Raw genomic sequence first — 26,096 nt, forward strand, 5'->3', positions numbered from 1 at the left:
GGCAGATTCTTGGAGAGAGCATAATGGCTCACAGAGAAGCTACACTTACTATTCTCCTGCTCATAAAGTGTATACTCGCATTGACATGATATTGGTGTCTACTAATTGCCTTCCGCATATTTCCTACTCCAGGCACATTGTTTCCCCTTGGTCTGATCATGACATGGTCTTGGCGGAGATTATGTCCTTAAACAAATTTAGCATTCCATACTCTTGGAGACTGAACAAATCCTTACTGACACGACCGGCCGTGTATGATCAGCTCCAAGATGATTTGAGACACTTCTTTACCGAAAATACTACAGCCGATATTCACCCTATGATGTTGTGGCTCACACATAAGGCTTACATGCGAGGGAGACTAATAGGGATGGCCTCTAGGTTAAAAAAAGAGAGGAACTCAACACTACTTGCTTTAGATGCTAAATTGACGAGGTTGGTACGAGCTCATCAACAAACCCCCTCACTTTACCTTCTGAAAGCGATTAAAGATGTTAAGGCTCATTTAAATATGTTACTCTCCAACGGAGAAGGGCCTCTGCTGGACAGCTTCTTACTATTACAGGTAAGCTAATAAACCAAATAAGATGTTAGCTCGCCAACTTAAAGCCAAACAGAAAATCAATCAGGTATTCCAAATCCGTACTAGCTCAGGTCGGATCACTTCAAACCCGGACCTTATATACGACTCATTTCACTCCTTTTACAAAAAACTTTATTCCAACTCTAGGGAAACTCCCGGACCCACAGGGGAAGATCTTTTCTCTTCTACCCCACTCCCCAAACTCACTCCAGAAGCATCAGCAGAGCTGGGGGTGGATGTCTCAGGAGAGGAGGTTGAATTCACGATAAAAAATCTGAAACTGGGTAAGGCCCCAGGTCCTGACGGATTCTCTTCTCTCTACTACAAGAAATTTGCTGCCTCACTAACCCCACACATTACCCAGTATTGTAACAGTCTACTAAAGGGCTCTAAGCCTCCATCAGAGTTTCTATCGGCTAAAATTACAGTATTGCCAAAACCAAACAAAGATCCCATGTCACCTTCCAATTATAGACCCATCTCCCTCCTAAATCTAGACAACAAAATATTCACCTCCATTCTAGCTCGTCGACTTAATAGGCTACTCCCTGATCTTATACATAAGGACCAAACAGGGTTTATCCCCGGGAGAGAAGCCCCAGATAATATTAGAAAAGTTCAAAACTTAATACAGAGGGCCAACAAATCCAATACTCCCCTGGCGGTGCTGGCACTGGATATAGAAAAGGCCTTTGACACTGTAACATGGCAATACCTGCATAGGGTGCTCTCCTATATGGGTTTTGGAGGCCCTTTCATAGCAGCTATACAGTCCTTGTACTCTACACCTGAAGCTAGCCTTAAACTACCTGCCACTAGTTACTCGCCTATTCAAATCCACAGAGGTACACGACAGGGCTGTCCCCTATCCCCGGCTCTATTCGCGCTTGCTATGGAGCCGTTAGCCTCACACATAAGTGCCCATCCTGATATTTCTGGCATTTTGGTCGGAGGGAAAGAGTATAAGTTGAGCCTTTTTGCAGATGATATTTTGTTGTCTATCGCCAACCCGGTCATATCCTTTCCCTCACTAATGAAGGTACTGGATTCCTTTTCATTAGTCTCTGGACTGAAAATGAACCATACTAAATCGGAGCTGCTATTATGTAATGTTAAACCCCATACAAAATCCCTTATTCTACAAAACTTCCCATTTCAACACAGACCTCACCATATCCCATACCTAGGGATACAATTGCCCACCTCAATCGACTCGGTCTATAAAACCAACTTTGTCCCATTATATCGCAAGATTAAAGATGACCTTATGTCTTGGAATACACTACCTGTGTCCTGGGTCGGTAGGATCAATATTATAATAATGGTGGTCCTTCCTAGACTCCTCTATCTATTTAGGTCCTTGCCTGTTCCAATTGTTAGCAAGGATTTAAGAGCTCTTCAGGCTGTCATTATGAAATTTATTTGGGCTAACAAATGTTCCCAATTGCTAGGGCAACGATGTGCCGCCACAAATCCCACGGGGGTCTTTCAGTACCAGATCTTTTAAAATATTACAAGGCAGCCAGATTGGCTCAACTGTTCTTAACTCATTTAGACCCTAAAACACATCCACTCTGGATTCCACTAGAACAGTCTTTGATAGACCCTTATACCTGGAGAGCTCTGACTTGGTCTAACCTCCCACTCCCAGAAGTCATTCGCACCAATTCCATATTATCACACTTTTCCCTTCTTTTATGGAGGTCAGTTAGATTTAAGTTCTCATTGCAGTCGAAAATCTCTCCGCTGACATACCTAATAGGTAACCCTGCTTTCCTCCCAGGCTGCCAAACACTCTCCATGGATTGGTGGATCTCTAACAGGCTGTGCACCCTCTATAGGTTTCAGGCTAGGGGTAAATTGCTTTCTATGTCAGAATTTGAAGACAAATACTCACCCCCTATTCGGGAACGGTTTACAACTAGACAGATTTTTTTCACTTTGTACTGATAATCAGTCTATTGAATTTACTCAGTTTGAACGATTTGTCACCTATTTAATATGCAAGCAGGGCCTTTTATCTCAGATTTATGGAATACTTAATGCTCCCCTGGAGGGAGCTAAGCTTCCTTACATGAGGGCGTGGGAGGAGGATTTGCACGAGAGTTATTCCGCATCCAGATGGCATCAATGTTCACAGACACTCACTAAAGGGTCATGGCAAACTACACTAGCAGAAACTTCTGTAAAAATTTTGCACAGAACCTATCTAGTACCATCCAGATTACATCATATCTATCCTGAAGTTTCTCCTAGATGCTTTAGGGGATGTGAAGAAAATGGTACAATGCTCCACATTTGGTGGACTTGTCCAGTAGTTAGGAGATTTTGGAGCCGGATTAGCAACCTTTTATCATCCATTTTAGGTTGTGCCTATCCGACATCTCTCCAGCTATGTTTATTAGGTGATAAACGAACCTGGTTTCGATACTCCAAATTTAAGCTATCACAATTTATACCATTGGCGGCTAGAATACATATTGCTTATAAATGGAGGTCACTTGCACTTAGTTATCAAGCGGTATTGGACAGGGTCAATAGAATCTTATAGGTGTCTCGCAAAAGATAATAAGACGATGTACAAAAGGCATTTTTGTGGGGAAAAAAACATTTCTCAGCTTTTATTTACATTTGAGCAAAAAATACAAGATGTTCCGCACTGTGAAAATCTCAGAGGACGTGGTCGGAAGCCAAAAGTGACACCTGTGTGGCCAGGAGGATAGTTAGAGAGGTGAAAAAGAATCCAAGAAACACCACCAAGGCCATCCTGGTGAATCTGGGCTCTACTGGTGGCAATGTCTCAAGGCAGACAATCCAACGGACACTGCACACTGCTGGGTTCCACTGATGCAGACCAGGCACACAAAAGCTCGCTTGGCCTTTGCAAAAGCTCATCTGGACAAAGAAGAAGACTTCTGGACTTCTGTGTTTTGGTCAGATGAAACAAAAATTGAATTGTTTGGTCACAATGATGTTTCCTTCATTTGGAGTAAAAAAGGAGAAGCCTTCAACCCAAAGAACACCATCCCCACTGTCAAACATGGTGGAGGGAACCTAATTCTTTGGGTGTGTTTTTCAGCCAATGGACCAGGGAACCTAATGACAGTAAACGACACCATGAAAATAGAGCAATACATGAGGATTCTCAACGACAACATCAGGCAGTCTGCAGAGAAACTTGGCCTTGGGCACCAGTGGACATTTCAGCATGACAATGACCCAAAACACACAGCAAAAGTGGTGAAGAAATGGTTAGCAGACAACAACATTAACGTTTTGGAGTGGCCCAGCCAGACTTCAGACTTGAATCTAATTGAGAATCTGTGGAGGGAGCTAAAGATCAGGGTGATGGCAGGAAGACCCTCCGACCTGAAAGATTTGGAGCTCATTGCTAAAGATGAATGGGCAAAAATACCTGTGGAGACCTGCAAAAAGCTGGTCTGCAATTATAGGAAGTGTTTGATTGCTGTAATAGCCAATAAAGGCTTTTCTATTGATTATTGAGAAGGGTATGAATAATTTGGGACTGGACACTTTTTGCTCAAGTGTAAATAAAAGCTGAGAAATGTTTTTTTTCCCACAATAATGCCTCTTGTACATCGTCTTATTATCTTTTGGGAGACACCTATGTAATTTCCCGTAAAAAAATTACTTGCTGGTTGAATAAAAGTAACTTTAAGTCAAAATTTGCCAGGGGTATGAATAATTATGGGCAGCACTGTGTGTGTATGTATGTATATATATATATATATATATATATATATATATATATATATATATAAATATTCTGTTATTTTTCTCTCTCATTTAACCCATAATAAAAGGTTATAGCTTTATAGCTTTACTGTATTAAGAATAGTGTTTATGCTTACAAACCTAAAACATATTGCTGGTTCATTTACATGCACAATATATGATTACAACAAAACTTTATAAGCATTAAATACATTTTTCTCCAGAGTTTACACGTCAGACCCAAGACTTGGGGCAACGGGTCTCAGATCTGGAGTCCCGCACTGATGATATTGCGGACTCACTGGGCTCCGACAGAGCAGACATTGACTTGCACACTGCGCAATTGGAGGCGCTCGAGTCCAAGATAGAGGACCTTGAAAATCGGTTCCGCAGAGGAAACCTCCGTGTAAGAGGTCTGCCCGAATTATATCTGGACTTACAATCCACCATGACAGCACTATTCACAGCCCTCCTACCACAAGAGGAGCAAAGCCGCCGGAAAATGGACAGGGTCCACAGGGCTTTGGGGAAACCCCGCTCAAGTGATCTACCAAGGGACGTCGTCCTAAAATTTCATCGCCCTGAGGTCAGGGACCTGATCCTGGCTGCAGCCAGAAACATCTCAGAACTATCGGGCCTACCATCGTCTGTGCACTTGTATGCGGATCTTGCGCCATCGACCCTTCGTCGATGACGAGAGCTGAGACCGGTAACTTAAGCGTTGCAGAAGGCATAAGTGAAATACAGATGGGGCTTTCCCTTCGCAATTTCTTTCCAGCTCAACTCTCGGATCCATACAGTCCGATCATTATCAGAGGGTTTAGAGACTTTGCAGCGTGCAGGAATACCGCATGAACACTGGGACAGGACGGAGGCTGCCCCCAAGCCTCAAAGACCAGCTAGGATCTGGACCACGGTGGTACCCACATCGGGTTCTGCGAGCCGCTCACCCAGAACCTGAGCTACCGTGACCAGAGTGACGTCGCCCTCTTGCTAGACCGATGATAAAGTGTCATCATCATACCGAGACACAAGTGTTACCCATTTTTTGCAAAGCCTTGATTTTGCTAACTGTTTTTGTTTTTGTTCTCTTAGTGGCCTTACTCCACTTTTTTTTTCTATTTTTTTTTTTTGGAAGTCCTATACTAGGGATTTGGCTTAGTGGACTTTCTTGCTGCCTCATCTAAGAGGGTTGATGGAGACGGAGATTCGCGCCATTTCTGGGCGAGACTTCCTCTCACCCAACCCGTCATTGTATGCTGACTCGAATCAGCTCTTGCTATACTATGCAATTTGTGCACCTGTTGTATTGTTAACTGTTTTGTTCCTTGACTTCTGTTTTAGAGATCACCCATTTCACAACATGGATAAGGTCCTGCATATAAATGTGGGGGCTCCTGGGATAGAGGACGTCCCTTACACCAGCACACATTTGATCTTTTCATATTATATAGGTTATGTATAAAATTTTGTCCCATAATGTGTGGGGTTTGAAATCGCCTAGAAAACGGAAAACGGCATTTGCTGTGTATCTAAAACATAAACCTGACGTCCTTTGTCTCCAGGAGTCGCACTATACACCCGGGTCCCATCCGAAGTTCTTCCACCCACAGTACTCTAGGTTTTTTTTCATCTACCTTTCAATCAAAAAGCAGGGGTGTGATAACGTTGCTAAAAAAAATATTCCCGATGTCAGTGACGCAATCGATCCTCGACCCAAATGGGAGATTTGTTATTCTGTTGGGAACTTACCGGGAGGAAACATTATGTCTTGTCAATGTGTATGCACCTAATGAGGATCCAGTATCATTTCTGGGTGAGATGGGATCCATTATTAAATCCCTCACTTATCATAAGATCATTTGATGTGGGGACTTTAACCTTACTATTAATTCCATTTTGGACCATTCACCCCCCCCCCCCCGCCCAACCACGTCCTCGTTCACACGATATCAAGATCCGAAAGGTCTTAGAGTCTTTAAACCTAGCTGACACGTGTAGGAAACATAATGGGCCACAAAGGAGTTACACTTATTACTCACCCATATACCAGTTATATACGCGCATCGACATGATATTCACCTCCACGACTCTTCTCCCTTATGTCTTATACGCTAGACACATCCTCTCTTCCTGGTCAGACCACGACATAGTGCTGACCGAGATTGCTAGTGCTGAGAGTACCTCTTCGGCTTATACGTGGAGACTTAATGAGTCCTTACTAACACGCCCTGGACTGGTTGACCAGCTTCAAAACGGACATTCAGAATTTTTTTAGGGATAATGTTACAGCCGACTCTGACCCTATGATAGTGTGGCTAACCCACAAAGCTTTTATGAGGGGGAAATTTATTAGTGTAGCCTCACGTATGAAACGAGATCGACTGAAACTCAGAGAGCTTTAGAAGCTAAACTTGAAAGATTAGTATGGGCACATCAGAGATCCCCTTCTCTATATCTACTAAAAGCCATTAAAGACACTAAATTGCAACTAAACGCTATCCTTTCTAACAATACAGAGAAGGCCTTACGTTGAACAGCTTCATACTATTATAGATATGCAAACAAGCCTGATAAGATGTTAGCTTCCCAGCTTAAAGCAAAACAGAAAATTAACCAGGTTTTTCAGCTACGTACATGTTCAAGTCAACTTACCTCTAATTCGGATACTATACATCAAATGTTTTTCTCCTTTTATCAGAAATTATACTCCACCCCCAGACCCCCCCCCCCCCCCCCCCGCTCCCGATTCCTTTATACAGAACTTTTTAACAACAGTCCCTATTCCCCGGATAACGTCAGAGACTTCGTCAGAACTAGGCAGACCGATATCCAATAATGAAGTTGAACACACTATAAGTGATCTAAAGTTAGGTAAAGCTCCCAGTCCTGATGGCTTCTCGGCACTATATTATGAAAAATTTGCCCCATTACTTTCTACACATATTGCGAAATATTGCAACCTCCTCCTGCAAGGACATACCCCCCAGCAGAATTTCTACAGGCCAATAGCACAGTTATTCTTAAGCCCAACAAGGACCCTTTGAATCCTTCCAACTACAGACCCATATCCCTCCTTAATCTAGACAACAAAATATTTACATCCATCTTAGCTCGTCGGTTAAACACCATCTTACCAGATCTCATACATAAGGACCAGGTGGGGTTTATACCTGGGAGAGAAGCCCCTGACAATATTAGAAAGGTCTTGAATCTCATTCAAGGAGCTAACCGGAACAATATTACTCTAGCACTGTTAGCTTTAGACATTGAAAAAGCCTTTGACTCGGTTACTTGGGATTATCTATACAAAGTCCTATCTAGAATGGGTGTGGACGGCCCATTCCTCGCGGCAGTAGGTTCTTTATATTCTTGCCCTGAGGCACACCTTAAACTCCCCACCTCTTGCCCATCCCCTATACGGATACACAGAGGTACGCGACAAGGGTGCCCCTTATCCCCAGCTCTTTTTGCCATGGCAATGGAACCCTTGGCCATTCACATTAGAAGCAACCCTGATATCAGGGGATTAACTGTAGAAGGGGCAGAATATAAATTTAGCTTACGACCTACTACTGTCCGTTACCAATCCCATCATGTCCCTCCCAAATTTACTACATAAACTGCAAGCCTTTTCAGAGGTATCTGGTCTTAAAATTAATTACAATAAGTCGGAATTACTTCTCTGTAATGTTTCCCCACAAATGAAAGAGCTACTTCTAGGAAATTTCCCCTTTCAGTACAAGCCACACTATATCTCTTATCTAGGGACGCTGTTACCAACCAAAATTGATCTGGTATATAGAACTAACTTTCGCCTGATGTACCGTAAAATCAGACGGGACCTGAAATCTTGAAGCTCTTTACAGGTTTCATGGGTCGGCAGGATTCACATAATTAAAATGGTAGTCCTTCCGAGACTTCTATACCTGTTTAGGACCCTCCCAGTCCCTGTTCCCTCAGCCGACTTAAAGACCCTACAGAGGGACATTATGAAGTTCATTTGGGCTAATAAGAGACCACGCATACCTAAATCAACTATGTGTAGGCGCAAAGCACAGGGGGGATTGTCAGTTCCAGATTTATTCAAATACTACAGATCCGCAAAATTGGCCCAACTATTTTTAACACATTTAGAAAGGAAGAAACAACCACTCTGGGTCACGCTAGAGATGTCTAACATGACTCCCTATACTTTGACGGCCTTGATATTAATAGTTCCTTCGCTACCACCGATCATCCGCACTACCTCTCTTTTATCACATTATTCATTGATCCTCTGGAGATCAGTACGTTTTAAGTACAAATTGCAATCTGCACCATTGCCACTGACTCCGATTTTTGGTAACCCACTGTTCCGCCCAGGTTTGCATTACTCCACCTTCATATGGTGGATTAATGAGAATCTATGTTCCCTGCATAAATTCCTGCGAAGGGGAAAATTGGAACCAAAGGGCGACTTTGTAGAAAAACACTCCCCACCCACAGGGGAACACTTCAATGTTAATAGGATATTCTCATTCCTGCACTCATTGATTGGATCCACCCAGAAACTAGATTTTACCCCTTTTGAAAGAACGATGGCCTACTTCCTATGTAAACAGGGACTACTGTCCAGAATATATGGGCTCATTGACGTTCATCCTGAAGGGGTAAAACTCCCATATATGTTAGCATGGGAAAGCGACTTGGGTTCAGAATCTTCTATATCTAAGTGGCATCAACGCTCCCAAACGCTTACGAAGGGCTCCTGGCAGGTCACGCTGGCGGAGACTTCTATCAAAATCTTGCATAGAACATACATGGTGCCGTCCAGGCTACATCATATGTACCCAGAAGTATCCCCGAAATGCTTTGGAGGGTGTGACATGGACGGCACGATGCTACACATATGGTGGAACTGTGCAGTGATCATGCGTTTTTGGGTTCAAATCTGTTCCTTGGTCGCAATGACCCTAGGGTGTAATTATCCTGCTACAATCTCACACTGCTTATTGGGCGACAAGCCTTCATTATTATTATTATTATTATTTATTATTTAAGCGCCATTCATTCCATAGCGCTGTACATATGATAAGGGGTGCACATACATAATACAGACAATTGCACTAATCATAAACAAAATGAGTTACAAACTGGTACAGAAGGAGAGGTTATCGTTCCCCAGATTTATACTATCACAATGTATATTACTAGCAGCAAGAATTCATGTAGCCTTCAAATTGCGCTCATCCTCACTTAGCTTTCAGGCTGTCATAGATAGGGTTAATAAATTACTCTTATGTGAATGATTGACAGCAATAAGATCTGACTCAATAGTCAATTTTGAAAAAGTATGGGAACCTTGGCTGTCATCAGCAAATTTGGTGGACCTTAGATACACCTTGACATTATAAATTGATAAATGTGTACTATGCAGGCCTATTGTCTACTCATATTGTCATTACTGGATTAATCTCAATTGTACTTGTTATTCTGTTCTTTATGGCAATATCTATTGACTTTGTCTATATTTTCAATATTGACACAAAATGTAATAACATGATCTCAAATAAATGATCTTTGAAACAAAATCATTTTTTCTCAACGTGATAAGGCTCCAGACTTGTATTATGGGTTCAATGAGGGAGAAAATAAATCTGAAGAAAAAAAAATCTGAAACCTTGGATCTCTACATGCAGGGCTGTTACTTACCTCCAGGCTACAGTTTTATCATATTGAGGACTGTGCTTTTTCTATACTTAGAATGCTAACATATATTACTTGTTTTATTATAATCATATGTTGTGCCTGTGAATAAAACAGCAATATGTATATTCGTTTTCTAAGCATAGGACACCGCTCTTCCCTCAGCATGCTGATGTCTAGTCCTGTCAATCAAGAATAAGGAGAATATGCAGAGCACAGGGAGTGTTACAAAGGCAGTGCTCCAATGATTCAGTCCTGTCCTCTGGTTCTTTGTTCTATGGGGGGGGGGGGGGGGGTCATTTAACTTATTTGAAATATGCCTAAATTAGGCGTATTTGAGGCACAGACGGCAGCGCAACGGTTAGCTGCACCACTCTCTGAGACTTTTGCCCTGTCACGCCAGGTCTAAAATTGTGGGCGGGGATGGGGGGGACGGGTCTCATTCATCATTTATAGTGCCTGTTTTAGGTGTATAAAATGGTCTAAATGTAAGAGAGTTTGGAAGCCATCATACATTTAGAATTGATGCTGAATGTGCTGAAGTTATGGAGCGCTGCACCTCTTCATAACTCCACCGCCAGCTATTATTAAGCCTTTATTAAGACCGGTATCTAAAAAGACAGTCTAAATTAGTGTGCACATACACTACTCACCTAAATAATTATTAGGAATACCATACTAATACGGTGTTGGACCCCCTTTTGCCTTCAGAACTGCGTTAATTCTACGTGGCATTGATTCCACAAGGTGCCGATAGCATTCTTTAGAAATGTTGGCCCATATTGATAGGATAGCATCTTACAGTTGATGGAGATTTGAGGGATGCACATCCAGGGCACGAAGCTCCTGTTCCACCACATCCCAAAGATGTTCTATTGGGTTGAGATCTGGTGACTGTGGGGCCATTTTAGTACAGTGAACTCATTGTCATGTTCAAGAAACCAATTTGAAATGATTCGAGCTTTGTGACATGGTGCATTATCCTGCTGGAAGTAGCCATCAGAGGATGGGTACATGGTGGTCATGAAGGGATGGACATGGTCAGAAACAATGCTCAGGTAGCCTGTGGCATTTAAACGATGGCCAATTGGCACTAAGGGGCCTAAAGTGTGCCCAGAAAACACCCCCCACACCATTACACCACCACCACCAGCCTGCACAGTGGTAACAAGGCATGATGGTACATGTTCTCATTCTGTTTACGCCAAATTCGGACTCTACCATTTGAATGTCTCAACAGAAATCAAGACTCATCAGACCAGGCAACATTTTTCCAGTCTTCAACAGTCCAATTTTGGTGAGCTCGTGCAAATTGTAGCCTCTTTTTCCTATTTGTAGTGGAGATGAGTGGTACCCCGTGGGGTCTTCTGCTGTTGTAGCCCACCTTTCTTTCCCATTCTGACATTCAGTTTGGAGTTCAGGAGATTGTCTCGACCAGGACCACAACCCTACATGCATTGAAGCAACTGCCATGTGATTGGTTGACTAGATAATCGCATTAATGAGAAATAGAACAGGTGTTCCTAATAATTCTTTAGGTGAGTGTATATATATATATATAGGTTGATATGCATATTTTTTCTGTCCTTTGTGCACATATATAGTTTGTTATCAGGACTCTTTCTTGCTTAAAGTTCTCGTATCCCATTTTCAATTACTCTGCTGTCAATTCTAACATAAGGGTTTTCCAGGATCATGATCTTTATGACCTATCCTCAGGATTGGTCATTAATATCTGATTGGTTAGTGTCCAAAACTGAGTAACCCCCACTTATCTTCTGTTCCCTGCAGCCTCCAGGGCTGGAACTAGCAATGTGAATGGAACAGTAGGCACAGGTCTGTTGAAAGTGAAAGGGCCATGTTAGGTTGCTTGTCATGGACGGTGTACAGGAAACAAGACAAAGCAACATGCATATATGACTCACTGGATCCAAAGCTAAGGAACCAAAAGGGAGACCCCTGCACAAGACCTGAGACTTTCCCTGGCTGCTCAGCCTATGCAAAGATCCCAGAGGTGGATGGTTGCATATCCACGTACCTCGACTATATAACCCCTGAACACCCTACAATAGTGAGGGGACACGACCACCGGCTCCCTACACCAGACACGGAGGGAGTCAGGGTCACCTGGGATCCAGCAAACAGAAAACAACAGATAAATGTTCAGCACTTAACTTTGTAGTAGACTGGAAAACAAGATCAGCATGCACACACACTCCAGGAAGTAGTATAAGCCGCCCAGTAATGCATTATGGGGAGGAATTTAAAGGGAAGCAATCAGTCCAACTACATGACAGCTGAGAGAGGCTAACGAGATGAGGAACTGAACATCACAACAAACAAACTCAAGGAGGAGGTTCTGAAAGGCTTCTGTCAGAGCTTCTCAGCTGTCTGGTTGTGACATTGCTGCAGCCTAGCTCCCACTGAAGTGGATGAATGCTGAGCTGCAGTAACCTGGCAAGGCCACTACACTTTGAATGGAGCTGTTTCTCCTATTGCATTCAGAGTGCTAGTTCCAGCACCAGAAGCTGCAGGGAACAGCTAATCAATGGGAGTGGTGGTTGTCGGACCCTCACTGATTATATATTAGTGATCTATTCTGAGGATAGATCATCAATATCAGGAGACTGGAAAAAAACGTTTAATAGAGAAAGTCTCCCATTCAAGATCCTCGATATTTAGCTAGGGGCTAAAAAGAGCACCAAACATACGTGAGGACCCAGCATATCCATTTATTTTACGAGGACAACCTACAATTTTAAGTAGAAACTGTGTAATACTTGATATCCTCTGGGTGGCACTGTAGGAACACTTGCCTATCCTGTACAAGCAGTGGGACACATTGTGATTAGCTTCTCTAACAAAATGTTTAAAGCAGAAAATGTTCATCATTAGAATAAGACAAAGTAGTAGATGTCTTTAGTCGATTGGATTTGGAAGTCAATAGTATTTGAAATTATATTTAACTATTAAAATGTAGCCCTAATGATGTGTATGTCTTTATTGCTTACTTGTCTTTTCAATGTGAGAATTAGTTGTTCCACTCCTACACAAACCTTACTAGCAAAGTGGATGAACTCAGATGTGCTGTCCTTGAAAGCGCTACTGCTTGATACAATGCAATAACTCAAAACCTTTTTCTTACACAAACCCCAATGTAGTGTCTTAAAGTCTTTGTTCTGGATTTAAATACATGATTATTTATTGGCTATTCTGTGCAAATTGCTGTAAATCTATAATAACCTAGACTTTGCCCTCTTGGATATGTGTGTCAATTCTCTGCAGGTAAAATCTTTGAGATCAGCACTCAAGAGATAGCACAAAGAGGTGGAAAGCTTACACTAGAAAACTATGAAATGTTAAAAAATGGCATACAAATACAAAGATACTTCTTACCTTTGGAAATAGTGTCCACAAAACATGAAGAGGAGCATCTTACATCCCATAGTATCACATGCTTGGTTATACAATATGACCACAAACGGAATTAGGAATGAAGGTAGCTCCTGGATAAACCAGCCAAGCTTTGCTGGAAGCAGAATATGAGTTTGTTTAGATGTTTGTAGAATATACTTCCCATATCGAGCAGGCTTGTGTCCTTGCCTTAAAAAAAATAAGAATCCTAAGGTTACTATAAATATACTCATATAAAAATCCAAGTCTTGGTTACAGTACATTCTTCAGTTTGGCGTTGACTCAGGATCACAGGCTGTATTGCACGTCTCAGGAACTCTGCAATGTTGTCATATCCACCTCTCCTTTCACTGTAATACTACCAGTAGAAACTCATCACTCTTGAGCTGCTTGAAGAATGTTTTGAGATATTATCCGTCCTGGGTAAAAGAAGTACAATGAGAATAAGCAAAAAAATAAAAATAGAAACTTATTGAATAAAAGTAAGCATTTTTCTTATTAAATCAAGGTATATTTACATAGCACAATATATAATTAGTACTAAATATTTAATTTCTTCTATGAACTTAGGAAATAAATTTTTTGGAGCTAGGTTCATTCACTTTTTAGTCAAATATTTGTTTATTGAATTAGGCTACTTTCACACTATCGTTTTGGCTTTCCGTTTGTGAGATCCGTTCAGGGCTCTCGGAAGCGGTTCAAAACAGATCAGTTTTGCCCTAATGCATTCTGAATGGAAAAGGATCCGCATCAGTTTGCCTCCGTCCAGTCACCATTCCACTCTGGAGGCGGACACCAAAATGCTGCTTGCAGCGTTTTGCTGTCCGTCTGATGAAGCGGAGCTGTCATGGTCCCTCAGGTGACTGTCAGGAAATCAAGGAGATTGGCTGAGCATGGAGGAATCTAACAGCCTCCTTGATTTATCTTGATTCAGTGTTGATAGTGTTAATGACCACTTCCCTTTTCTCAGCTGTTGCTCGGTGGTCTTCACTTCTACCCTTTATAGTCTCACCACACCCTTCTGACTGTGCGGTTGATAGCTTCATTTGGGTTTGGCTGAGCTGGTGTGAGATCCTCTGTGGTGTTCCTGTTCTTCCATCTCTACAGAAGTTAGGTGTCACGTTGTTGTATCTGGGCCTGAGACAGAGACTTCCATTCATCCATCTGGGGAGGAATGGGTTGTCTCTGGTCCTATACTTATTCCAGGGCCTTATAGAGAAATCAGGGCCTAGGTATACTGCTTATGAATATTCCTACCTTCAAGGTCTATTCATATTGATAGGTAGTCACGGCCAGGATTAGGGTTGTCTAGGAGGTGACCTGTTTCTTCCCTAGTTTCCTGGCCCAGTTACTATTCGCTTCCCTCCTGTGTTCAGTGTGGAGTTTCCCCCCCACACTGATCGTGACAGGAGCCAAATGGATCCGTCCCCATTGACTTTCAATGGTGTTCAAGACGGATCCTTCATGCCTATAGAAGACATAATACACCCAGATACGTTCATGACGGAAGCATGCGGTTGTATTATTGTAACTGAAGCGTTTTTGCAGATCCATGATGGATCCACAAAAAACTCTAGTGTGAAAGTAGCCTTAGAAACATTTACAAATAACACGAAAATGGTAAATGTGTACAGAGATAGTCATGGCAATCAATCAGATAATAGCCTGATACAGATTAATCAGTATATAGATGGAGAGGTATACATAATGAGTATTAAAGATCACATTGGTTGATTGAGCAGCCCAATCCCATGGAGGTGGAGATCGCACACCATTTCTAGACCTAATCGGAGGAGAGTGTTATTGTTAAGTGTGTGGGAGGTGGGGGGGAGAGTCACTGCAGGGATCTTTTGAAGTGTAGCCAGGGGTGCCGCATACGCTCAAAGCGATCATGGGTTCCAATCGGAATATCTCGTCTACTTTGTCAATCCATCGACGCTTTTTAGGTGGCTCAGAACTCAGCCATTTAGTTGGAATTAGTAATTTAGCTGCTGTAATGAGATGAGTCGTGAGGGATCTCCTGTGAAGCTTAAGCCATAATAGAATTGTCTCCTTACATAAAGTGATCGGCTCATCACAAACCTGGCGTATAACGTCTCCAACCTCCTTCCAGAAGGTTGGGATCCCAGCACACCCCCACCAAATGTGAGAAATGGTCCCAGAGGCCTTTCCACATCTCCAGCATTTATTAGTGGATCTGTATCCTCTGGAGTATAGAAAAGCATGGGTCTTATACCAGCGGGTGAGTATTTTATAGGAATTCTCTGTACAAACGCAGCGAGAGAATCCGTGTGATCGGAGTAGTACTTGTTTAGCTTCTGCTGGTGAGAAAGCTCTGCCTAGTTCTTTTTCCCATTCTCGCATGAAAGGTAGGTGATCTGACTGTACTGGCATAGCTAGGGCTTTATAGGTCCTGGATATTCATTTTGAAGTGGCTTATCAGCTATAGCTTGCTCGAACCAGGTGAGGAGCCGAGGGTGGGAATAAGTCAGCAGAAATTTGTGACATATCGATTGGAATTGGTAGTAATGCAACCTCTGTGACCCAGAAACTCCCAAGATCTCTTCTAAGGCTGGGAGAGAAGGGAAACATAACATTACTGAGCAGCGAGGAGATAGGTAGATCCATCTTATGCCAAAACTCCGCCAAGTTTTCCAATTTTAGATTAGGGAGCAGATATGGTAAGTACTTGGCCGAGGTAAGAGGCTTATGGGGAGGGAGCAAGCACTAGGGATCTGTGCTGCTTCTGCCAAACACTAAGCATTCCTCTAGTGAAAGGGTTAGAGATAGTTTGTAGGCAATGAAGATGTGTAGTAACCCACAGCAAATGATGCCATCCAGATGGTATCTAGAAGGGATTTCTCCAGTTCTGTTGAGAGTAAGTGGGTTTTTGGTTGAACAAACTCTGACCTTCTACACATCTCGATGGCTGTATAGTACATGTGAACATCTGGAAGGCCGGATGTCACATGGCGCCAAAGGCGCACTCGGTCTTCCATAAGCCACAGACCTGCTGCTTAGCTTCTGGAGCGAGGATCTGTGTTTGGCCTCGTTCCCAGGGCGGCTTTGCTAGCTGGGAGGCTCCCTGCTCCTAGGTCTGCCTTGAGCGCCGAGCTGACCACTCGGTGCTCGACTTGTCCATGTGGCGCTGGCCACGTCACATGACCCTCACTCCCCACTATAAATACAGGCAGCATGCTGGCCACAGGTTGCCTGTTACTTCTAGGTTCCTGGCTATTTGTTGGACTACTGAATACTACCTGATCCTGTTCCCTGACGATCCTTTGCCTGCTCCTCCTGTACTGCGCATCTCTCCTGGTATCCTGACCCCGGCTTCCACCTGACGATTCTTTCCGGACTCCTGTTGTACTTCGTTTCTCTCCTGGTATTTGACCTTGGCTTTTCCTGACTATTCTCTGCTCATTCCTTAGTACTGCGTAGCTCTCTAGGTATTGACCCAGTCCGTTCACGTTCCGTTATTTGTCTTGTCTGTCTTCCCAGCACGTATCCTAAGTTAGGGACTGCCGTCTAGTTGTCCCCTGTCATTATAAACATAGAAACATAGAATGTGTCGGCAGATAAGAACCATTTGGCCCATCTAGTCTGCCCAATATACTAAATACTATGGATAGCCCCTGGCCCTATCTTACATGAAGGATGGCCTTATGCCTATCCCATGCATGCTTAAACTCCTCCACTGTATTTGCAGCTGCCACTTCTGCAGGAATGCTATTCCATGCATCCACTACTCTCTCAGTAAAGTAATACTTCCTGATATTACTGTTAAACCTTTGCCCCTCTAATTTAAAACTATGTCCTCTTGTAGCAGTTGTTCTTCTTTTAAATCTTCTCTCGTCTTTTACCTTGTTGATTCCCTTTATGTATTTAGCAGTTTCTCTCATCTCCCCTCTGTCTCGTCTTTCTTCCAAGCTATACATGTTAAGGTCCTTTAATCTTTCCTGGTAAGTTTTATCCTGCAATCCATGTACCAGTTTAGTAGCTCTTCTCTGAACTCTCTCCAAGTATCAATATCCTTCTGGAGACATGGTCTCCAGCAGGGGCGGGCTGGGCAGGGGGGCAGACAGGAAATTTCCCCCCAGGCCGCCCTAAAAAAACGCCCATCTTTAACAAAAATTATTTATATTTTTTATTCTTCAGGGATGCACCGCCGATCACCACAGGCGGCGCGGCCCTGGATATAATTGCAGCGGCGCGGGGGGGTTGTGTGCTGTGGGGCAGGGGAGGGACTCAGGGAGAGGCGTGTCCCTCCCCTGTTCTTCTGATAGGCCCCAGGCACTAATGCCTGCAGCCTATCAGACGCCGGCTCAGGCAGCGCGATGACGTCATTATCATCGCGCCGCCTGAGTCGGGCGGCACACAGCAGGGACACAGGCCGGAAGAGGCCTGCATCGCTGCGGATGGAGGTAAGTATTAGTGTTTTTTTTTTTTTTTTTCTTTGCGGGGGGAGCTGGAACTATGCGGGGGGGCTGGCACTATGGGGGGGATCTGGCACTATTGGGGGGGGGGATCTGGCACTATTGGGGGGGATCTGGCACTATTGGGGGGGATCTGGCACTATAGGGGGGGCTGGCACTATAGGGGGATCTGGAACTATTGGGGGGGATCTGGCACTATTGGGGGGGATCTGGCACTATAGGGGGGCTGGCACTATAAGGGATCTGGCACTATTGGGGGGGATCTGGCACTATGGGGGGCTTGCACTATAGGGGGGCTGGCACTATGGGGGAGCTAGCACTATGGGGGGAGCTGGCACTATGGGGGGAGCTGGCACTATGGGGGGGAGCTGGCACTATGGGGGGAGCTGGCACTATGGGGGGAGCTGGCACTATGGGGGGGAGCTGGCACTATGGGGGGGGGAGCTGGCACTATGGGGGGCCTTACACTATGAGGGGAGCTGGCACTATTGGAGGAGCTGGCACTATGGGGGCATTTCTTACTGGCAAATTATGGGGGGGCACCATGGGGGAGAGGAGCACTATGGGGGTATCTTGGGGCTCTAAAGTGGCTTTTTTAATTATTGGCACATTCTGGGGGGGGCACTATAGGGGAGAGCAGCACTATGGGGCATCTGGTGTTACTATAGGGGCATTATTTGGGGGCACTATGGGGAAGTGGGGGCTCTAAAGGGGCCTTTTGTATTGGATCATTATGGGGGCACTATGGCATTTGGTGGCACTAAGGGGGCATTTTTTACTGGCACATTATGGGAGGCACTATAGGGGAGAGCGGCACTATGGGGCATTATTTGGGGCACTATGGGGGAGTGGAGCACTATTGGGGCATATGGTGGCACTAAGAAGGGGCATTTTTTTACTGGCACATTGTGGGGGAGAGGAGCACTATAGGGGCATCTGCTGGGGCACTAAGAAGGGGCATTTTTTTTACTGGCATATTATGGGGGACACTATGGGGAAGGGGGAGAGGAGCACTATGAGGGCATTTACTGGGGCACTATATAGGGGTATTTTATACTGGCATACATTATGGAGACATTAGCTCAACTGCGGGCACTAAGCGGGGGTGTTTCATGTACTGTCATATTATAGGGAGAATTAGTACTACTAGGGGGTATTATGGGGAGCTTTACTACTACTGGGGGGCTATGAGGAACATGATTACTATGGCACTAAAGGGGCATTATTACTACTAAGTGTGCTCTGGCAGATAATTATTTCTATTGGTGGGATTTTGGGGAGCACTGTTACTTTGGGGGCACCCTGGCATAGTATCAGCTTAGCACAATTATTTTTGGGGGACATTATCTTTATACTATTAGTGTCTGGGCGCAGTTATTTTTTAGAGCACTGTGTGCCAATAATTGTTTAAGGGGGCACTATCTGTGCTGTAGTAGTATTCCCAGGGGTACTGTTTCTGCAGTATAGTATTGGGGGCACAGCGGGCACAGTATTGGGGGCACTATCTGTGTGGTAGCAGTATTTCCAGGGGGACTGTTTCTGCAGTATAGTATTGGGGGTGGCAGGAAAGGGTGTTCAGAAGATGTGAAGATGATGGAAATGTGGGAAACTAATGTCTGTTTGTCAATCTCTGCAGAGACGGGAGATGGCAGAAAAATCCGAATGGCGGTCTGGGCTGAATGGAGAAGATAAAGAAAGAGAACATCTACAACAAAGGTGACATCACTGGATGTAAGAGGTATGGGGCGCTATGTAGGAGAGAAGATACTCCGGCTCCTCCCCCTGCCATTTGCAGAAGGAGAATTCAGAGCTGGGTGAGGACAACGAAAGGGGGCAGCAGGCCACGGGCGGTTGACAGATGGTGGGGGGAACCACAGGCTTTGAGCAGGATGTGGGGAGGGAGGAGAGCGGAGGAGCTTCCTGGCTGCAGCCTGCTGTTTATTGTATAATGTGAAGCAGGAAGTGCAGCCAGGACAGGCCTCCCCTCTCCGTATGATGTGTAGAGACAGGCAGCAACTATAGAATGTCAGCTGTACAGTGTTTGTTGGGAGGGGCCAATTATATGTAGGAGGGGCTTTTAATAATGGGCGTGGCTGAAATGGGCCACTTGACTGGATTTGCCCCCCAGGACTAAGGCTGCCAGCCCTCCCCTGGACTCTCCAGTACTGAGCTCCAAATGAGGTCTCACTAGTGCTCTGTAGAGCGGCAGGAGCACCTCCCTCTTTCTACTGGTAATTCCTCTCCCTATACACCCAAGCATTCTGCTAGCATTTCCTGCTGCTCTCTGACATTGTCTGCCTACCTTTTAAGTCTTCTGAAATAATGATCCCTAAATCCCTTTCCTCAGATACTGATTTTATATTCTGCTCTTGGGTTTTTACATCCCAGGTGCATTATCTTGCACTTATCAACATTAAATTTTAGTTGCCAGATTTTTGACCATTCCTCTAGTTTTCATAAGTCCTTTTCCATTTGGTGTATCCCTCCAGGAACATCAACCCTGTTACAAATCTTTGTATCATCAGCAAAAAGACCCACCTTACCATTGAGGCCTTCTGCAATTTCGCTGATAAAGATATTAAACAATATGGGTCCCAGAACAGATCCCTGAGGTACCCCACTGGTAACAAGACGATGGTCTGAATATACTCCATTGACTACAACCCTCTGTTGCCTGTCCCTCAGCCACTTCCTAATCCATTCAACAATATGGGAGTCCAAGCCCAAAGACTGCACTTTATTGATAAGCCTTCTATGTGGGACAGTATCAAACGCCTTACTAAAGTCTAGATAAGCGATGTCTACTGCACCTCCTCCATCTATTATTTTAGTCACCCAATCACAAAAATCAATAAGATTAGTTTGACATGATCTTCCTGAAGTAAACCCATGCTGTTTTTTTATCTTTCAATCCATGGGTGTCACGGACGGTGTACAGAAAACAAGACAAAGCAACATGCATATATGACTCACTGGATCCAAAGCTAATTAACCAAAAGGGAGACCCCTGCAACAAGACCTGTCACTTTCCCTGGCTGCTCAGCCTATGCAAAGATCCCAAAGGTGGATGGTTGCATATCCACGTACCTCGACTATATAACCCCTGAACACCCTACAATAGTGAGGGGACACGACCACCGGCTCCCTACACCAGACACGGAGGGAGTCAGGGTCACCTGGGATCCAGCAAACAGAAAATAACAGATAAATGTACAGCACTTAACTTTGTAGCAGACTAGGAAACAAGATCAGCATGCACACACACTCCAGGAAGAAGTATAAGCCACCCAGTAATGCATTATGGGGCGGAATTTAAAGGGATGCAATCAGTCCAACTACATGACAGCTGAGAGAGGCTAACGAGATGAGGAACTGAACATCACAAAAAAGAAAACTCAAGGAGGAGGTTCTGAAAGGCTTCTGTCAGAGCTTCTCAGCTGTCTGGTTGTGACAGTACCCCTCCCTCTACGAGTGGACTCCGGACACTCAGAGCCCACCTTCTCAGGATGGGACCTATGGAAAGCCCTGATGAGACAAGAGGCCTTAATGTCCGTCACTGGGACCCACATCCTCTCCTCAGGACCATAACCCTCCCAATGAACAAGGTAGTGGAGAGAACCGCGGACAAGCCGAGAATCCACAATCCTAGAGACCTGAAATTCAAGATTCCCATCAACCATATTCGGAGGAGGAGGCAAAGGCGAGGGTACAATGGGTTGAACATAAGGTTTCAATAAGGACTTATGAAAAACATTATGGATCTTCCAAGTCTGAGGAAGATCAAGACGGTAGGCAACAGGATTGATGACAGACAGGATTTTGTAAGGCCCAATAAACCTAGGACCCAACTTCCAGGAGGGAACCTTCAATTTGATATTCTTGGTAGACAACCACACCAGATCACCAACATTCAGGTTCGGACCAAGCACACGTCTCTTATCTGCCACACGCTTATATCTCTCACTCATGCTCTTTAGATTATCCTGAATCTTTTGCCAAATAGATGACAAAGACGAGGAGAATCTGTCCTCATCAGGTAAACCAGAAGACCCCTCTCCCGAGAAAGTCCCAAACTGCGGATGAAACCCATATGCACCAAAAAATGGTGACTTATCAGAGGACTCCTGACGACGGTTATTTAAAGCAAACTCAGCAAGGGACAAAAAAGAACACCAATCCTCCTGATTCTCCGCCACAAAACAGCGCAGATATGTCTCCAGATTCTGATTGGCGCGCTCCGTCTGGCCATTCGACTGCGGGTGGAAAGCAGAAGAGAATGACAACCGAACCCCCAAGTGAGAACAGAAAGCCTTCCAGAATCTGGAAACAAACTGCGTGCCCCTATCAGAGACTATGTCTGAAGGAATACCGTGCAATTTGACAATGTGATCAATAAATGCCTGCGCCAGCGTCTTAGCATTGGGCAAACCAGGAAAAGGGATGAAATGCACCATTTTGCTAAAACGGTCCACCACCACCAGAATCACAGTCTTCCCCGAGGAACGAGGCAGGTCCGTTATGAAGTCCATGGACTGATGTGTCCAAGGACGGGAAGGAATGGGTAAGGGAAGGAGTGGACCTGACGGCCGTGAATGAGGGACTTTGGCACGAGCGCAAGTCTCGCAGGCTGCCACAAAACCCTCAAACGACTTACGAAGCGCAGGCCACCAGAATCTCCGAGCGATGAGATCCAGTGTGGCTCTTGCCCCCGGGTGCCCAGCAAGGACCGTATCGTGGTGTTCCTTAAAAATCTTGTGTCTTAAAGCGAGAGGCACAAACAACCTCCCGGGAGGACAAAGATCAGGAGCCTCTGACTGGGCTGCCTGCACCTCTGCCTCCAATTCAGAAAAAAGAGCAGAGACCACCACACCTTCGGCCAAAATGGGACGCGGGTCTTCAAAATTCCCGCCTCCCGGAAAACAACGTGACAGGGCATCTGCCTTCACATTCTTAACCCCAGGGCGGAATGTGACAACAAAATTAAATCTTGAAAAGAACAAAGACCATCTGGCCTGTCTCGGGTTCAGACGCTTGGCTGACTCCAAGTAGGCCAGATTTTTATGGTCAGTAAACACGGTAATAGGGTGTCTGGCTCCCTCTAGCCAATGGCGCCATTCCTCAAAAGCCAACTTGATGGCCAACAATTCCCTATCTCCCACATTGTAATTTCTCTCTGCGGAGGAGAGTTTTTTCGAGAAAAAGGCACACGGTCGCCATTTGGCAGGAGAGGAACCCTGAGACAAGACCGCACCCACACCCACCTCAGAAGCATCAACCTCAACTATGAAGGGTAAAGAAATATCAGGTTGCACCAAGATGGGAGCGGAAGCAAAACTCTCCTTGATATTAGAAAAAGCCTTACGAGCCTCTACCGACCAAGAAGAAAAATCTACCCCCTTTCTGGTCATATCAGTGAGTGGTTTAACAATAGAGGAATAATTCAAAATAAACTTCCTGTAATAATTGGCAAAGCCCAAAAAACGCATCAGCGCCTTCTGATTCTCAGGAAGCTCCCACTCAAGCACAGCGCAGACCTTCTCGGGGTCCATGCGAAAACCAGAAGCGGAGAGAAGAAACCCCAGAAATTGAATTTCTGGAACCGCAAACACACATTTTTCCAGTTTAGCGTACAATTTATTCTCCCGCAGGATGAGCAAGACCTGACGTAAGTGTTCCTTATGAGTTTTGAAATCAGGAGAAAAAATCTAAATGTCATCAAGATACACTCATACAAATTTCCCCTTTAAATGATAAAAAATGCTGTTCACAAAATGCTGAAAGACGGCTGGAGCATTCATCAAACCAAAAGGCATAACCAAATTCTCAAAATGGCCCTCAGGGGTATTGAAGGCCGTCTTCCATTCGTCCCCTTCTCTGACCCTGACCAGGTTGTATGCCCCTCTTAGATCCAACTTGGAAAAAACTTTAGCCCCAACAATCTGGTTAAACAGGTCCGGGATCAGAGGAAGCGGATAAGGGTCACGAATTGTGATACTGTTCAGCTCCCTGAAATCCAGACATGGTCTTAAAGAACCATCTTTTTTCTTAACAAAGAAAAAACCAGCGGCAACAGGTGACTTCGAGGGTCGTATGTGTCCCTTTCTCAGACTCTCAGAGATATAAGCACGCATAGCGACCCTTTCAGGTTGGGAGAGATTGTATAAACGAGATTTAGGCAGCTTGGCGCCTGGGGTGAGATTAATATGTCAATCATACTCCCTGTGCGGGGCAAGTCCTGAACACCACTCTCAGAGAAGACATCCGAAAATTCAGAGAGAAAAGATGGTACAGTCTTAGTAGAAACCTCAGAAACAGATGTCGTGAGGCAATTCTCTCTGCAAAAGTCACTCCAACCATTTATTTGCCTCGCTTGCCAATCAATGGTGGGGTTATGTTTGGTGAGCCAGGGTAACCCCAACACTAGAGGAGTAGGCAACCCGCTAAGGACGAAACATGACACATCCTCAACATGAGCATCACTCACAATCAAACGGATATTGTGAACTATGCCCTTTAACGATTTCTGAGAAAGTGGAACAGAATCAATAGCAAAAACAGGTATATCCTTTCCCAAAGTGCATACCTGGAAACCATGAGTTATAGCAAATTGACTATCAATGAGATTGACCGCTGCTCCACTATCTACAAAAAATTTCACAAAAAATGCTCTTGCTCTCTAGCGCCACCCTGGCAGGAAGGACAAAACGGGAACTACAAGCAAACGGAAAACCTTCAATTTCCGCATCAACCTTGCCAATAGGAACAGATGGAACATTTTTAGAGGGTTTTTCCTTTTTGTTACTTTATTACTCTCAAAAAACTGCCTGAATCTCCTAGAGGGACAAACATTTGCCAAATGATTTATTATGTAGTATGAGACTGGCACTCCCTCGCATGGGAATAGAGCAATAGTAATAGTGTTGTTACACAATATTTAATTGGCAAAATATATTAAAATACAACATCACAATACAATATTAAAATAACAATCGCTGCAGCGGAGACAAAAATCAGTCCCTAAAAATACCTAGAATCTAAAACTTCAATAAAAACTCAAAAAAAGTCCAAAAAAGAAGGGGACCATACGTCCTGAATGTGCAAAAAATATCGCAAGCCAAAAGTATCAGTCTATTCCTTATAATAGTATTGGCATTCCTTTCTTGTATGCAATATAACAAGCAAAATCCATGCAAGGCACCTTTTCAAATATTCGGAATTGTCCGATATAAATATTCAATAAAGTATCCAATCGGACACCAAGTTGTTACTCACAGGTGAATGTCGATTATCCTGCAGTCCCAATATTCAATCCTTTTAATTTTTACTCACGGTATTTATTCACGTGGTATTCAGTGTTAGGCGTCCCACCTGGTTCGTTCGTCTCTGGTCTCTCTCGAACGTTATCCACAAATCTCAGATCCGGTTATAAGATCAGGGTGTAATATCGCGAGAGGTGAACTTAAACTTGTACTGACCAGTTTGAATGGCTGAAAATCCGGGTCTTTATCTTTGGAGCGCTCCAATTTCTTTATATATCTCCGGATATTAGTAGCCGAACTTCCAGTGGGGGTCACTTGTTGGGAATGTCTTTGAAAAGCACCAAAATGCCAAATGAACCACCATTTGCCAAATGATTTATACCCCCACAACAAAAACAAACCTTCCCATGAGGGCTGAATCTTTTATTGTCAGAGGTAATCAAACCCAGCTGCATGGGCTCCTGCTCAGAAGGGATTGAGAGCGACTGAGACCCCTGTGCACTGAATGAGACCGCCGCACTGTCCTGGGACTGAGTATGACAGGGAGGAGTGATCTCTCCTCTCTCTCTAAGATGCCTGTCAATACAAACGGCCCGAGACATGGCAGAGTCCAAGGAGGTAGGTCTCTCATGAAAGGCAAATGCATCTTTCAATCCCTCTGAAAGACCATGGCAAAATTGACTTCGGAGTGCAGCATCATTCCAACCAGTATCAGCTGCCCATCTCCGAAATTCTGAGCAGTATATCTCTGCGGATTGTTTACCCTGGCATAACAGACGTAGTCTAGACTCAGCCAAAGCAATACGATCCGGATCATCATATATCTGACCCAGGACTAAAAATAATTCATCCACTGAACGGAGGAGGCCCAGGACTGAGCGTTATCCCTGAGCAGCGATATGATGATCCCCACCCTCCGCTCCTCATCACCAGAGGAATGGGGAAGTAGCCGAAAATTGAGTTTGCAAGCCTCTCTAAAAC

At 44.3% G+C, this 26,096-nt stretch overlaps 1 protein-coding gene across 1 annotated transcript in view; it reads right to left on the bottom strand.

Annotated features, from left to right (window-relative positions):
- The window catches only part of SRD5A2 (steroid 5 alpha-reductase 2), a 77,426-nt gene extending 63,678 nt beyond the window's left edge, over positions 1-13,748 (bottom strand). The window contains exon 1 of the mRNA XM_044268633.1: positions 13,403-13,748. Coding sequence (XP_044124568.1) covers positions 13,403-13,683 — 281 coding nt within the window. The 5' untranslated portion in view covers positions 13,684-13,748. The remainder of the gene's footprint in view (positions 1-13,402) is intronic.
- Between the last annotated feature and the right edge of the window lie 12,348 nt (positions 13,749-26,096).

This window comes from Bufo gargarizans, chromosome 1 (genome assembly GCF_014858855.1).
Source record: "Bufo gargarizans isolate SCDJY-AF-19 chromosome 1, ASM1485885v1, whole genome shotgun sequence".
Lineage (NCBI taxonomy): Eukaryota > Metazoa > Chordata > Amphibia > Anura > Bufonidae > Bufo > Bufo gargarizans.